Source organism: Halyomorpha halys, unplaced genomic scaffold, assembly GCF_000696795.3.
Source record: "Halyomorpha halys isolate HHAL.00 unplaced genomic scaffold, Hhal_1.1 Scaffold458.1, whole genome shotgun sequence".
NCBI lineage: Eukaryota > Metazoa > Arthropoda > Insecta > Hemiptera > Pentatomidae > Halyomorpha > Halyomorpha halys.
In genome coordinates this window covers 380,757-395,102 of record NW_027113640.1, presented here as the reverse complement: position 1 = coordinate 395,102, position 14,346 = coordinate 380,757, and the positions used below count along the sequence as shown (strand labels likewise).

The following is a 14,346-nucleotide window of genomic DNA, read 5'->3' as shown; positions in this document are numbered from 1 at the left end:
AGTTACCTTACTTTTCAGAACATAAGTTAGTTAATTGTTCAGAAAACTAATCTTTTAATTGATATCCGGCCCGCGTTCGTGATAGTGATGTCCGTTGCGAAGGGGTTGTTCTAATTCCTACACTGGTATATTTGAAAAAAATAGGACGGATATTTCATAGAGAAAGGTGTCCATTTGGAGAGTTTGCCATTTTCCATAATTATATAGCAGAAATAAATCATAAAACTAGTATTGTGAAACAAGATTCCATTTTCCACTCCTAATTTTAGTACTTTTTTCACCATTAGTATTATTATTATTATTATATTGTTATAATACTCAGTAAAGCAGTGTAAAATTGCTTGAAAGATATTTGGTTTCGTTCAATGTACCTATTTCTTAATAATAAAATCTTTCTTAAAAATATATTATTTTTTTATTAAGAACATACGTAGTCTATTTGAATCTCTATAACTCAAATACACAAGGAAAACATATTTTCTCCTCTTTCCAATAAATATTTTTTTAACAATAAAAATAATTATTTTGTTTTTAATCGAATAACAATGATGTTTCAAACATTTTAACTACTAAAGTTTTTGATAAATTAGGTATTTAAATTTTCAAAAACATGTTTCATGAACCAATTATTGCAACACCTGTTCAAGAATTTTCTATTAATATTAATTTATTAAAAAGTTATTTCATTTCATATTATTTTCTCTTTTTTAATTACCGAGGACATTTCGAAGCTTCTTAAATTCTGGTAACAAAAATGAATCCTAGTACTAAATATTTAATTTTATCTAATTTTTAAATTTTTCTTTCTATAAAAATATTCTAATATTAGTATCAATTTATAATCATGAATTAAATTATCATATATCATAAATTAATTATTAACATAATGGTTAAAGTTGAACTCTAAAATGTGCTGTATGATCACTAATTTTTTTTCCTTCAGCCTTTTTTCATCTGTTTCCTGTTTCCTAGAAAATAATTCCACGAATTTCCATTAAGTCCAGTATGTTGTTTTGAAAAAGTGATATTTTGGGACTTGACAAAACTGAAAAAGGATATTTATAGAAATAGAATTCCATTCTCTAACAAATAAATTATTTTTCATTTCTCAAAAATAAAATTATAATATAATTCTTTACAAATAAAATATAAACATAAAATTACAGAAAATATAATCAATACTCAAATAATAAAAATATAAAATAGTGTATTTTTTACAATTAATCTTGGTTAATATTTTATTTATGTTAGTTATTACACTATTAAGTCCTTTGATGAACTAACTATGTATTATAATGTATATTATGTAGAATTAGTTATATAATGTAGAATCCCCTGTGGTATTTAAATAATATTGAATAAGTAAATCAAAGAGTATTTTATGCCTTTATGATTATTATGCAATTGCATAAACTTCATATGACTAATAACGATAATAGATAATTAAATATTTTATAATTTTGTTCTAGGTTGGTAAAGCACTAATTCTCAACACAGTAAGTTCCAGGATTAAGTATTTTATAGTACTAAAGTAGTTTGTATATTTCTTAATGTAGGTAGGTTTATATTTAAAAAATCTATAAACAAAAAAAATTGCAATTTATCATTGAGTCCTAATTGATGTGTAGATATAATAGAAATACAAACTAATATAAAAAGCGGTTTTGGGATCGAAAAGCATGCTATAATTATTTTCTATAATTAATAATCTTGAACATCATATAATGTCTCTCATGATTATGTGTGTGTGTGTAATTAGATATGTACAGCAGCAATATTAATTTGAGAAAAATAAATAAATTTTTTATTTCTCTAATTTAATATTATAATAAAAATAAGAATAAGGCTTCTATAAAATGTTACAATATTAATTTATGAAAATTTGTAAAGATGAAAATATTTTACTGATATTCGCTGGAATATTTCATTCAATTTAGAATACTTTAAACTATCTCATTTAGTGTTGCATCTTAAAAATTGAATTTGTATATTTTTTTTAATTTAATTTAGTCGTGAAAAAAGGAGTTAAAGTAGATACTTTGTAAAATAAAAATATAGGTCTATCGTAAATTTCAAGTTTATTAAAATAAACAAAACGTTGCTGACAAGATCCTTATTTGATGACATGCAGAAGGGCTTGATTCAAGTCAACAAACCATTTCAGACACTATTCGGAAACTAGAATTTGTTCCAAATATTCAAGATATGCCACTTAAGTGCCAAATATATGCACATCTCTGCTTGCACAGAACACAATCAAACACTTATTGGTCTAGATGATAAGAAGAAACGAAAAGTGGATTATCTAGAAAAAGGGCACTTTGTAAACACGGGAAACCTGTCGCCTCCATCTCTAGACTATTGAGACTGAGTAAAACAATGTTCTGTTATCGTGAGACATTCGAGATCTAATATATTATAAGCTGTTTCAAGAGGATAATTCCAGAAGATCTTCAATAGGATAATTCCAAGACAGCACTAAAAAAAAAAAATACTAGTGATTTCTGTAGGATCACATCATACCCCTTTATTCCAAGAGCCAAAGTATTGAGAAAGTAAAAAAGGCAGTTATTTCACCCCAATTTTTAATTTAATGGTTTTTGAGATATATTTTTTTATAACTCAAACCTTTTGTCTGAACAACTATAAATAAATATTTTATAACTTTATTAGGAAAATATTATAAAATTACTATTTATACTAAGAAAAACATTATAAACTACTAATACATTCAATTATCTTTAATGTTACTACTAATAAACATCTGTACGTATAATGGTTCCTGAGGTATAGATTTCCCAAAATAAATTCACTAACTACTTATTTTTATTTATTTAGTTATGAAATTTAGTTATTTTAAAAATTGTATCTCTGGAACTATTGATCGTAAACATCTCTATTAGAGCTCATATTTTAGACAATTTACTCTTTAAATGATGTTCTATTAGGTTTTCTAGTGTCGTAGAAATAAAATTAAAAATGTTGTTTTAAATTTATATAGCTCCAACTGAAAAAATTATTTCTTTTTTTAAAGATTAGAAACAGCAGCCATTTTTTATTCTCACCAACTATATTTGACAGGCGCGTCAATTTGGAATATTAGCCCTACATAGTTTTCATTAAAGTAATAAAAAAAATGGACGAAATTACCAACTTTTTTTCTCTGGGCTCTTTTATTATGATAATGCCAGGACTACATACTACTTTGGGAACGCACCACAATCTCCCAGACCTATGCTAGGAAATTTTATTGCATCCACTATATTCTCTGTACCTAGAACCCTCCGGCTATTGCAAGTTTCAGCCCTCCCAAATCAGAGCCCGATATCTATCGACTTGTATGAATGAGCCGATTCCTACATTTTATAAACAATTGAAAACGTCTATAATCTGATTATTCTCATAAAACTTATCATCAGAAAATAAAATTAACATGAAATTTTAAACTAATCCTTTTTTGTACAAATTTGTAAAATACAGGGAAAAAGTTGCTTAATTTTCTAAATAATAAAAGTATTTTCCTTGCTTTTAATTATACAATTTCGAGTTTGAGTTCTCTCATTTCTTATTATTAAAATGTATTTAATATTTTAGAATATAGAATAAAAACTAAACTTTATTCTGGGACTAGGTTGATGATAATACAAAAAAAACAACAATAAATCGAAAAACAAACAAAATAAATTGATTAAATTAATTAATTAAAAACTCAATATACACATTATCTACAAAAAAATGAAAAGATAATATCTTGTAAATTAAAAAATAAATCAATCAATTCTTAAGTTATATACACCTATACAAAGCACACCCATACATACATACATATATACATCATACATAACATAAATCCGATTGATATATCATGAAGAATACATTTGTTGAAACAATTGATCCTGTAATGCAATAACATATGTATTTTCCTCTCTGTATACCATTTTCAGAAAATTGTATTGCATTTTGAAGATGAGTATAATTAATAACAAAATCTGTAACGAATTAATTTCGACTAATTTTAGTCACATCACTATCTAACATCAATCACTTCTTTCTTTTAGTGTTTTTTTATTTTTTATTTATTGAATGTAATGTTTATATGTAATGCATTTACTGTACGTAGACATTTTTTTTAATGTTTTTACTATCTTAATTTATTGATTGCTTTGAAAAAAAATAGATTGTGCAATAATATAAATTTTCTGAAAGGCTGAATAAACCTCGAGTTGGAAATCTGAACATAAAAGTAGGAAGTAGGTTTTTTTTTTCTGTGTTGTTTACTGAATATTGCATTATTTTAATTGGAGTTTGCTCGAAATATAAAGTTAGTATGTTGGATTTCTTTGGTAACCCAAATATTGTTAATTACTATCTTGATGGATATAGAAGGAATAATAAAGCAATAATTTGAACACTAATACCACATGTTTATTATAACTTTATACAACAACAAAATATGTCCCTATAATTAACATATAAAACAAAAACAATTAAAAAAACACTTATAAAAAATATTATGATTGCACTTTTCAACAGCTAGATTACAACTCCCTTTGGATTTGACAAGCCGGCTAGACTAGACAGTGGGCTGAGGGGTCAGCTGGAACGGTTAATGTTCATCGCCGGTCTTGTAGTGAGCTGGGTGGTGTCCATGTCCGGACTTCTTTACCACGGCGTTGAACCCGTTGTGTTTGTCGGCTTCGTAGTGGACCTCTCTCAGGGTACCGTCGGCTTCCTTCAGGGTGTAGTAGCCCTTGACTTTGTCGCCTTCTCGGGTCTCGTGCTGGCTCTTCACGTCTCCGGTGTGGGGGTCATGGACATCGTATTCGAATTTGTAGTGGGCAGGTGCCTGAAGGAATGAAGAGCAGCATGTTAATTAAAGAAATTTTGATAATTAAAAATAATTTTTGGAAAATTATAAAATCAATACTGTGCTGAATTTAACTTGAAACACTGGACAAATTAGAACATTTTTAACCTAATCAATATCTCTTAACCTTTACCCGTCATGAAGAAATGTTAAATCAAAATACGTCAAAATTTAGTGAATATTTGAACTAAAAGACGAAGTATCAGTAATCAAAATTAGGGATAATGAAAAATTATCTGTCACATAAGTTTGTGATTGTAACCTATCCTATAACCTTAATTTATTTCTGTATATTTTTAAAATCAATATATACTTCTCTTTGACCATACATTGTAAATGTGACTACAGATGAATTTAAGAAAATACAATCTAATTAAGAATTTTATGATATTTATCGAATATTTTCTATCTTTCAATCAGAATTGAGAACAGAAAATAAATTAATAAATTAGAAAATGTGCACCATTACGATTATGTTATAAATAGTATTTTTAAAAGAATTTAGACGAAGTATGAAAAGTGTTGTATACCATTATACCAAAGCCTGCAGTTTTATAAGCAAAATTTTAAATTAGGATTTTTAAGAATGATTGAATAAAATATGATATATCTGTATTTTGTATTGAATTAATTTACTTTCTAGACTAGTTGTTGGATTCTATTTAAAAGTGAAACCTGTTACTACAAAGCACACGTATGTTGCGAAACGAGTGTTCTTCTCGTTACACTGAGCTGGAGAGTCCGTTGCGTCGGAAGCGGTGCGTAGAAGAACCGGGAAGGTGGTTGCAGAGGTTCCTCCACTATTGCATAGAGACCCTCTTGTTCGGCGAGCAGAAAGATCTTCCATCCCTTACTGCCCGCCGTACCCCCGCCCCTTCTTATGGGATCAATTACACAACGGATCTGGTGCACGCTGCCGTAATGGCGGTTCCCAGTGGATTTCACGGCGTGGCTAGGGTAGGACTCTTTCGAAACCGCAAATGTCTTTTCTTCATCTCGCGACAATAACACAAAAAAGAAGAAAAAAAAAAGTTTGCCAATGATACCCTCTGCTCGGTTCGTGTATGGTACAAAACCTTGCTCAGACACTGGGCATTAAGTAACAAGCCGCAGTACAATCGGTCTACAAAGACTTTTTATTATCTGATTCTCCATACTTGAGCTACGAGATAAAGTAAAGGTGAGTCAGAACTAATTTTAGCTCGTGTAAGTTTCAAAGTCTCTAATCATGAAATAAACAAATAATTGGATTGAAATAATATTTCGCGATGTTTCTAAAATTTTTTTCAGATTCATTTAGGTTTATGATAATGTAAAAGCTGAGTAGTTCGACATAACTAAACTAGAAAAATAATTTGTTTTACTTTACAATTCCGAACACCAATGGACGTGTTCAATTCATGTCTTCAAGTCTTTTGTTTATGATCTTGTTGCGCTTTCTAATATTTTTTACTTCATTTTATTGTATTTATATATTATTAAATGTATTTATCATTTCGATTATATAATTTTCAAGTGCTTAGACAGTGCTTGTTCACGGTTCAAGATTAAATAAAAAAGTGAAATTAAGATAAAATAGATAATTCGATACAGTCACGACTTAAGCTTCAATGCAGTTCTTTGCCTTTTATTATTTACTACAATGATTTCTTACTTATTGTTTTTATACTACTGTTACAGTTCTATGAATACTAATATAATGTTTTTAATATTCATTTGGTTAGTACTTTACTTCAAATCAATCTGGAATAGTTATAAAACTGTTGTAATTTAACAAATCATGGATTTTATAACATTAATTTTATTTTTTTAAAATACAATATCAAAGGAAACATAAAATTTGTTATTAATAATATGCTTGCATCGTCATTAGGTTTTCATGATCTCATTTCAATTTTGAATGACTATGTACAATTGTTTTTTCTTTATTTTTTATTTATTTATATTTTTTTGCAAATAATTGTTTAATTCAATCCTAAAAATATTTGTATGGAATATGCCATCTATTTTTTTCTATTAAAATTTAGATACGAACCTAGTGGGTGATATTTTTTTTAATGGCTGTGTGATTTTGATGCTGGAATTTAAGTTCAGCGAACCCCCACTCCGATATGTTATATCTTACTAGATAAATAATGAAGAAGAGGGTAAGAAATGGTTAGTCTATAAATTGCATGTTGATAGTAAAACTTGTGAGATAAAATTTGTTTCTTTTTGTGGTCTAAAAGATATCAATTATATTTAAGCAATTCAATATCCAAACCGTAACTCATTCGTAAGTGATTCATTTTCTCACTAATTTTTCGGGGAGAAAAAGTGTGCATAAATAAATATTTTTACCCATACAACAATACAAATTTTTGATAATCAGTTGTCATGACCCGTATTACCGGTAAGTATTGAGGGTTTAGCTTGGACCATTCACTTTCAATTTTGGTCTTAATCCGCCAGTTAGCAGTTTTAACAAAAAATAAAAATTCATGACAATTTTATTTTTTGTTAACCTAATTAATTCGTTTTGTAAAGAATGTTAACAGTTTTCGTGAGAGAATGGTGGAGAGTGGTATGTTAGATAAATTATTTGTATTTTTTCAAAAAATTAGAACTTGTTTGAATAAATTTCAAATAACTAATATTTTTGCTTCATTGTATTTTTTTTCGAGTTATTTAAGTTTAATTACTTTACTATAAAGAACATATTCAATGTAATAGTTTGCAATATTGGTATTTATAGTTTTTAGTTTAATTACTCTATCTGAATTTTAATAAAGTATCTACTATAACTAATGTACTCACATGATAGTCGACGTCGTGACCGTGGTGACCTCCATGATGACCGTGGTCGGCATGACCGCCCTCATCTCCATGACCTCCATGACCGAAACCTCCAAAGTCAGCTCCACCTCCTCCGTGTGTGGGGTAGGATACGGCCAGACCGATCAAGGCAACTACAACTGCTAACTTGAGAGTCTATGGACAATAGCAAAAAAATTTAATGACGGTTCTTTGGTTCCGTCTTGTTTCAGTCCGTCGCCTTTACTTTTTAACCGGCCTCATTATAGTTTTATACCGTTACCAACCATTATTAAGGATTAGTCTGATTTAAAAAAAAATGTCTAATTTTTTAAGCCGTGTTAAGAGTTATTTATAGCTTGTTATAACACGATTCTAAAACTGGCGTACACGAAATACAGTATTTGGAATAGATAAACTGTATTGCATATGTCCTCTCCTGTTTAATATTAGTTTTAAACCGTGTGGAATTAATCTTGTAGATTATTTTCTAGGTAATTTTTGTATCTCAATCAGAAGAAGTTTATTGGTTGATTCCTGCTGCTCAAAATAATGTTTCAATTTTATTATTAATTGGATGTCTTGAATTTATGTTTTCGAAAATATTTTAGAAAACTCTTTTAATCTACGCTGGACAAAAAAATCAAATACTGCTAATCGTTTGATAAACTTGGAAGATTATATATACTACTATTATCTTATATATACTTAATATTTTAATATACCCAAAGTTAATTGGGTGTCTAAAATATAAAAGATCTCTAAAACATAATGAAAACGTTTTAGAAATCTCTTTTAATTTAGGATGGTCAAAAAGATGAATGTTTAATCCAAACATCATCTATGGATAAACCAGGAGGTATTTAAATATCTTGTAATCTATCTTAACAAGCATATGAGCTGACCAGATGGCATATGACCAATAGTAGATTAGAAAAAAAAATCTAAAAAGAGAGAACATTTTTATAAAATATCTAAAATTCTTTTAACTCTAGTCATCTGTTTCCATACATTATTTTTGTTAGAAAGATCCATTTTTCAGGCGAAATAATGAACCAATTAATAAAACAAAGATACTGTTTAAAGAAACATTGATAGTGAAGTTTACCTTAACTTGTAGTAGATGCTCTCAATATTATTAAAGTAATTGAAAACATGATTTTTATAAATTATTGTATGCCCGAGAAAAAAGAGCAAAAAACAAAATTTTTCTACAGATGGTACATTTTATTTTAAAGCTGAATAAAAATCAACTTCTATCAAGAAATAAAATAAAATCAGGGCTATTAGTTGCCAAGAGACTGCGTTCCCATGGAAACTCATTCACACCGGAAGATATCTTTTGAAAGAGATTGTTTACGTTGTGTGAAATAATTTAATTGATAGTTGATAAATATCAATTTTACTATAATAAATAGAAATCAGATTTAATTAAGACTTACATCCATAACTTATTTTTTCTATATTATAATCAATAACTGATTGAAAGATTATAGGATATTAATAAAATATTATATTAAACCGAACAGTTTTTATATAAAATCTTTATGAAAGTCATTGATCGTTATTTTTAAAACTAGCTATAGTGAATTATAGAATTGAAATTATGTAAAAATATCAATATTGATTTATTATTGTCGATTGTATAAATAATTAAATCACTGATCGTTTCTTAGGCGATTAAAATAAAGTTAGAATAGAGTTACTATTTAGGATAAAATAATTCATTTATATAAATTTGTATTCTCTGCGTGCATTTGTTAAAGTTATTTTAATGATTTAAAAAAAAATATTATAGTCTTCGTCTTTGATTTGTTATTGTAATAAATTTGATTTAAAGATTGTAATCAATAATATATTTTGGATTGCCAATTAAAGATTATCAGAATTGTATTAGAATCTACTTAGTGATTATTAAAGTTATGATAATTCATGAATAGATGTTAATATTTAATTATGAACTGTTAGTAAGTGATTTTGATAATTTTTCCCATTTTTAAAATTCCCTTAAATTCAATATAAGTCGAAACTTATATTTGATTCTAGCTTTGACACTTTTAGCTTACCTTTGACATGTTGCTGCTGTGTTTTGAGATTGTAGACTAGAGGAAGGTAAGTGTAGTGAACTGAAGAACTCACTGGTTTTTGACAGTTGTTGGACACCCCTGACTATTTATACTCGGCCAGCCGGCGACGTAACTCCATGGAGGGGGTTGGTCTAGGGGTCCTTGCGTCCCCCCACCCCATAGAGGGTGGTAACGAATTATATCAAAAACTATGGCTTATGGCCAACCGAAAGACCGCAGAATGTTTTCTAGTGGTTATGCTGGAGTGGAGTTGAACCTGTGGAAGAGAGTTGTCAAAACTCTCTCGTCCATCGTATAGCCAACTTGTCAGTCTACCTTTGATCATTGGCTGAGTGTTCAGTACCTCGCGTTGGTGTTCGATTCCGTTGAAAACTTTAGAGTTTAGTTGTTGCTATTTGTTTTTGACTTATGTTTTAGAAAATTGTAATTTGTCAGATCCGTGATCTGCGGCCAAATAAAAATTGAAAAAAATCTATCGGTTAAGTCTTTATTGTTATAGTTGACATTTGAAAATTATTTGTCTTATGTTCCTAATTTTTTTTCTGAAAAGATTAACTGTAAAGGTTAACAGTTTACTGAGCTCGTATGTATCAAACTGTATTTTTTTAAGGAACGCAATAATTTCATATATATGTATTAATACAGTAATGTATGAAAGTAATATAATAATATGATCTTTAATACTTTTTTCGGTATACAGATGAATAGTTTACTAAGCTCGAATGTATGAAACTGGATTTATCTAGGGAAAGCAATAAAAGTGATATAGTAATATATAAAATTAATGTAGTAATGTGTTAATTTTTTTTAGTTTAATGATGAACAGTTTAACAAACTCAAACGTAAAAAATTAATTAATCTAGAGATTAACGGTTTACTAAGCTGGAATGTACCAAACTGGATTTATCTAGGGAATGCAATAAAAGTAATAGATAATGATATAGTAACGTTTACAAATAATATAGTAATATGTTCTTAAATAATTTTTAATTAAAAGATCAACAGTTTACTAAGCTCGAACGTAACAAAACCGGTTTATCTAGTGATTAACAGATTACTAAGCTCGAATGTTACCAATTAATTTTATCTAGAAAAGGCGATACAAGTAATATTTAATATTTAATGTATAATAGTACTATAGTAATATGTTACTATTTTTTTTAATAAATTATTAAAATCTGAACAGTTTACCTAACTCGATTTACCTTACGGAAAGGATAAATTATAAGTGGGTAAGAAAATGGTGTTAATGTATTTTATGTTATCATCCCTGCGATTTAAATTCGGGCTTAATTATTTTAAAAGAAATGTTTTGTTCGAAGGACCGTGCCGATTTCAATATGATCTACGAAGTTTAAAACACTTAAAATATTTCGACCAATAAAAAATCAACTTTGTTAGTTAAGAAATGCAAAGATATATGTCCCTTATGCCATTTTCATCATGATAATATGCGATGGATACAAATCAATTCTGTTGGCCAATTTCATGAAAATTGAATACTATACTGTAATGTTCCTCGAAATATATTTTATTCTGTTTAAATTTCGCCACCACATAGTAAAATAATTGAGGAATTTTCTGTCAATATTCAATACATCCACTTTGAGAATATTTTTTCTTGAAAAAAATATTATGGGAGAGCATCTGATGTAGATAAGTTGAATTTTTATTTAAAATGTTAATTATTAACACCTTCTGGGTAGAGGAAAATTTAAATCTTTAAATAAACCTTATAAGTTTGTCCTAATAAGAATTTGAATCTTGTCAAAACAAACATCACATTTCAGAAGTGGATATATAAACCTTTCGATAGAAAACTCCCTAATCATGTTGGATGATAGAGAACAACTCGAAAATTTGTCTAAGTATTTTTTTTTATTTGCAATATTTCTCAAATTAACATAACTTTCTTTACCATCTAGATAAGTAGTGGATTATTTGATAGGGTCAAATTCTGAAAATGAGTAAGTAAACGCTATTATGAAAATGTGAATTAATTAATAATATATTCTTTCCTTACTATCTCGAAAAGTAGTAAATTATTCGATAGGATCTAGTTTGATTTCCATTTTTTAAACAATCTATGTGTTTTATAATCCCTTTAGTGTGTGTCTGCCACGATTACACGTTGAAATCGGATCAGTATTAATAAAGATACGTGTTATTTAATTTTTTACTCATTACATGTCATTTAAAAAAAAAAAATTATTCTGTGGTTCCCATGGAAACCCGTTCACTATTGGTTTACAAATTATTAGAAATCTACACTTCTTCTGAAATGTGTTAAATACTCCTTTAGATGTTCGTTTAAAAGATAATTCAATAAATTAGATATACTAAAAATGAAAGAAGCATTATTCTAATATTAGTAAAGCAAGGAATTAGTTCATTTATCTTGGCAATGCGGTAAGGAAAGCAATGTGAGTAGATTTATCAGATAAAGTAGATTTTTATTTATGTTCAGGCACAGTTAAATACTATTGTAATATAACGTAAATATTTTTTGTATTCTGATATATAAGAGCTATTCATGTAACTTGTTTTAAATCCAAAACGTGTTATCGTGCTAAAGCATTAGCTAAAATTTTGAGTAAACGATATTACTGTGCTAACTTTATAAATGTGCTAAAGTAGTGTTATCAATTTTCATTAAACAAGCTTTAGACGTTTTTATGCTTGATCATTTAAAACAAAAAATAACTTTTAAAAATATTTACTACCACTGCTGTCAGACGAGTAAAGAAGGTGATAAATACTTCTTCGCGAGTTTCACGTCGTTTGCAAAAGTAGTATATGTTTTAATTGACCGCACACCGGGCTAAATCGAGTGTGTCATATATTTAAATATAAATACTAAGTAGTATATTTAAGAGGCACTACGTAGTGAGTTTTTTTAAAATTTAACTTCATTGATAGGGATCTGACGTAGAATTATCTGTTTTTCAAGTCTAGATTACAATAAGTAGCTTTATTATTTTTAAATTGGAATATTTAAAATTAATTACTTATTAATTTGAGTCAGAGATAATTTAATTACAAGTTATGATCCTAATGCTAAATGGATTTAAGAAAATGGCTTGTTTTAAAATGTGATCTATGGCTTTTTTAAAATTATCTAAAAATAATGTTAATTATCCTCCAATCAAAGCCATTGTTGGTATTTGTTTTAACAATGCATCTTGATCTATGGAAATTTTTATTTTATTCATACAACATATTATTTATAAGGTGCATTGTCTGCAGGAAAAATTAAGAAATTTAAAAATATATTCTTCAATGATTATTAAAATTATGGTTCATTAAAGTGGTTTTTATGCTATTAAACCCTTACCTAATAAATTGTTTAAAACATTATGAACTGTTTAATAATTCTAGTGAGGCCAAGCAGACCTATCTCAAAATAAAGAAAAAAAGATAATAATTAACTTTTTATTTCTTTTATTCATTTTGTTTTAAGATTTTTGGCGTACCAAAGAATATTTATCTGAATTGACCGACGTCAGTTGTAAGTTATATTCACTTTTTATGTTAGAGTTCCTTTTTCTATGAAAATTGACAAATTGTGATGGACTTTTTTATATCCTTGAATTAAATAAAAAAAATATATACATCCAAAAAGCTTTTTTTTTGCATTTTTTAATGCATAGTTGCAATAGGTTTTAATAAATTTTATAGGAATAATAAAAAAAAAATTTATTATGAAATTTGAAAAAATAGTTTTACCTTTGACCAATTCAACATATTTTCTGTTTAGGCACCTGTTGTATTCTTTGAGGATTAAGAAATCGTCCATTGTTATCTCTAAAGTTAGATTAGATCCTAAGGAATTTTTTTAATACTAAAAAAATGTGTTTTTAAATTTTGTTGTTATAACTTTTTAATGCCCCCTCTCGGGGTTCTTATATAAAAATAATTACAATAATGGTAGAGGATCTTCAAATATTGACATGTATAAAAAAGGGCCTAAAATAGATCTACCCATTTACTGCTGCGTATTTTTCAATCAATAATTAAAACAGCTATACATACAATCATTATAAATAATTCCAATTATTACAAATAATATGTTTGTTTTTTTCAAATTTGTATACATTACATTAGTATTGTTCTGTGTTTTTGTAAATAATTATCGATCAACTTAAACATTTAGCATGTTAAAGAACCACAACTGAACATGCTTTTACTAGACTTTTTTTTCATGAAAGTTGTGATCTCGGATTGAATGTGGCAATAATTTCGTAAACGTGTTCTTTTTTATCTATAAAAATTACATACAGCAAATCACTCCCACATTAAATTTTTAGGGTTTCACCTCTATCGCTTCGTAAAATATGTGATTGAAGGTACTAATATTATAAATCAATTAACACTTTTGAATATATAGCTTTTGCATCTCGTTTCAATAGATAAGTCAATAGAGAGATGTATAAGTATTATTTTCCTATTAATAGGTTTTTTTCGTAGTAGAGGTATTTTTGCCCATTTCTACAGTGGTTGTTATTATTTTTTTATTTTTGTTACTGTAATCAATTGTAATATATTATACTCCGTATTAATTTAAAGTATTTTTACTATCGTATTTGCTTGACCGCGTAT

At 27.5% G+C, this 14,346-nt stretch overlaps 2 protein-coding genes across 2 annotated transcripts in view; one reads left to right on the top strand and one right to left on the bottom strand.

Moving 5' to 3' along the window:
* Positions 1-14,346, top strand: part of Lmpt (Limpet) — a gene marked incomplete at its 5' end in the record, with an annotated part of 767,445 nt that overhangs the window by 439,478 nt on the left and 313,621 nt on the right.
* Positions 4,419-9,799, bottom strand: LOC106683017 (cuticle protein 7). Its single transcript, XM_014424219.3, has 3 exons — positions 9,727-9,799; positions 7,664-7,837; positions 4,419-4,846 (listed from the first exon to the last, which is right to left on the bottom strand). The coding sequence occupies exons 1-3, from the start codon at positions 9,733-9,735 to the stop codon at positions 4,607-4,609; spliced, it is 423 nt and encodes a 140-aa protein (XP_014279705.1). The 5' UTR covers positions 9,736-9,799; the 3' UTR covers positions 4,419-4,606.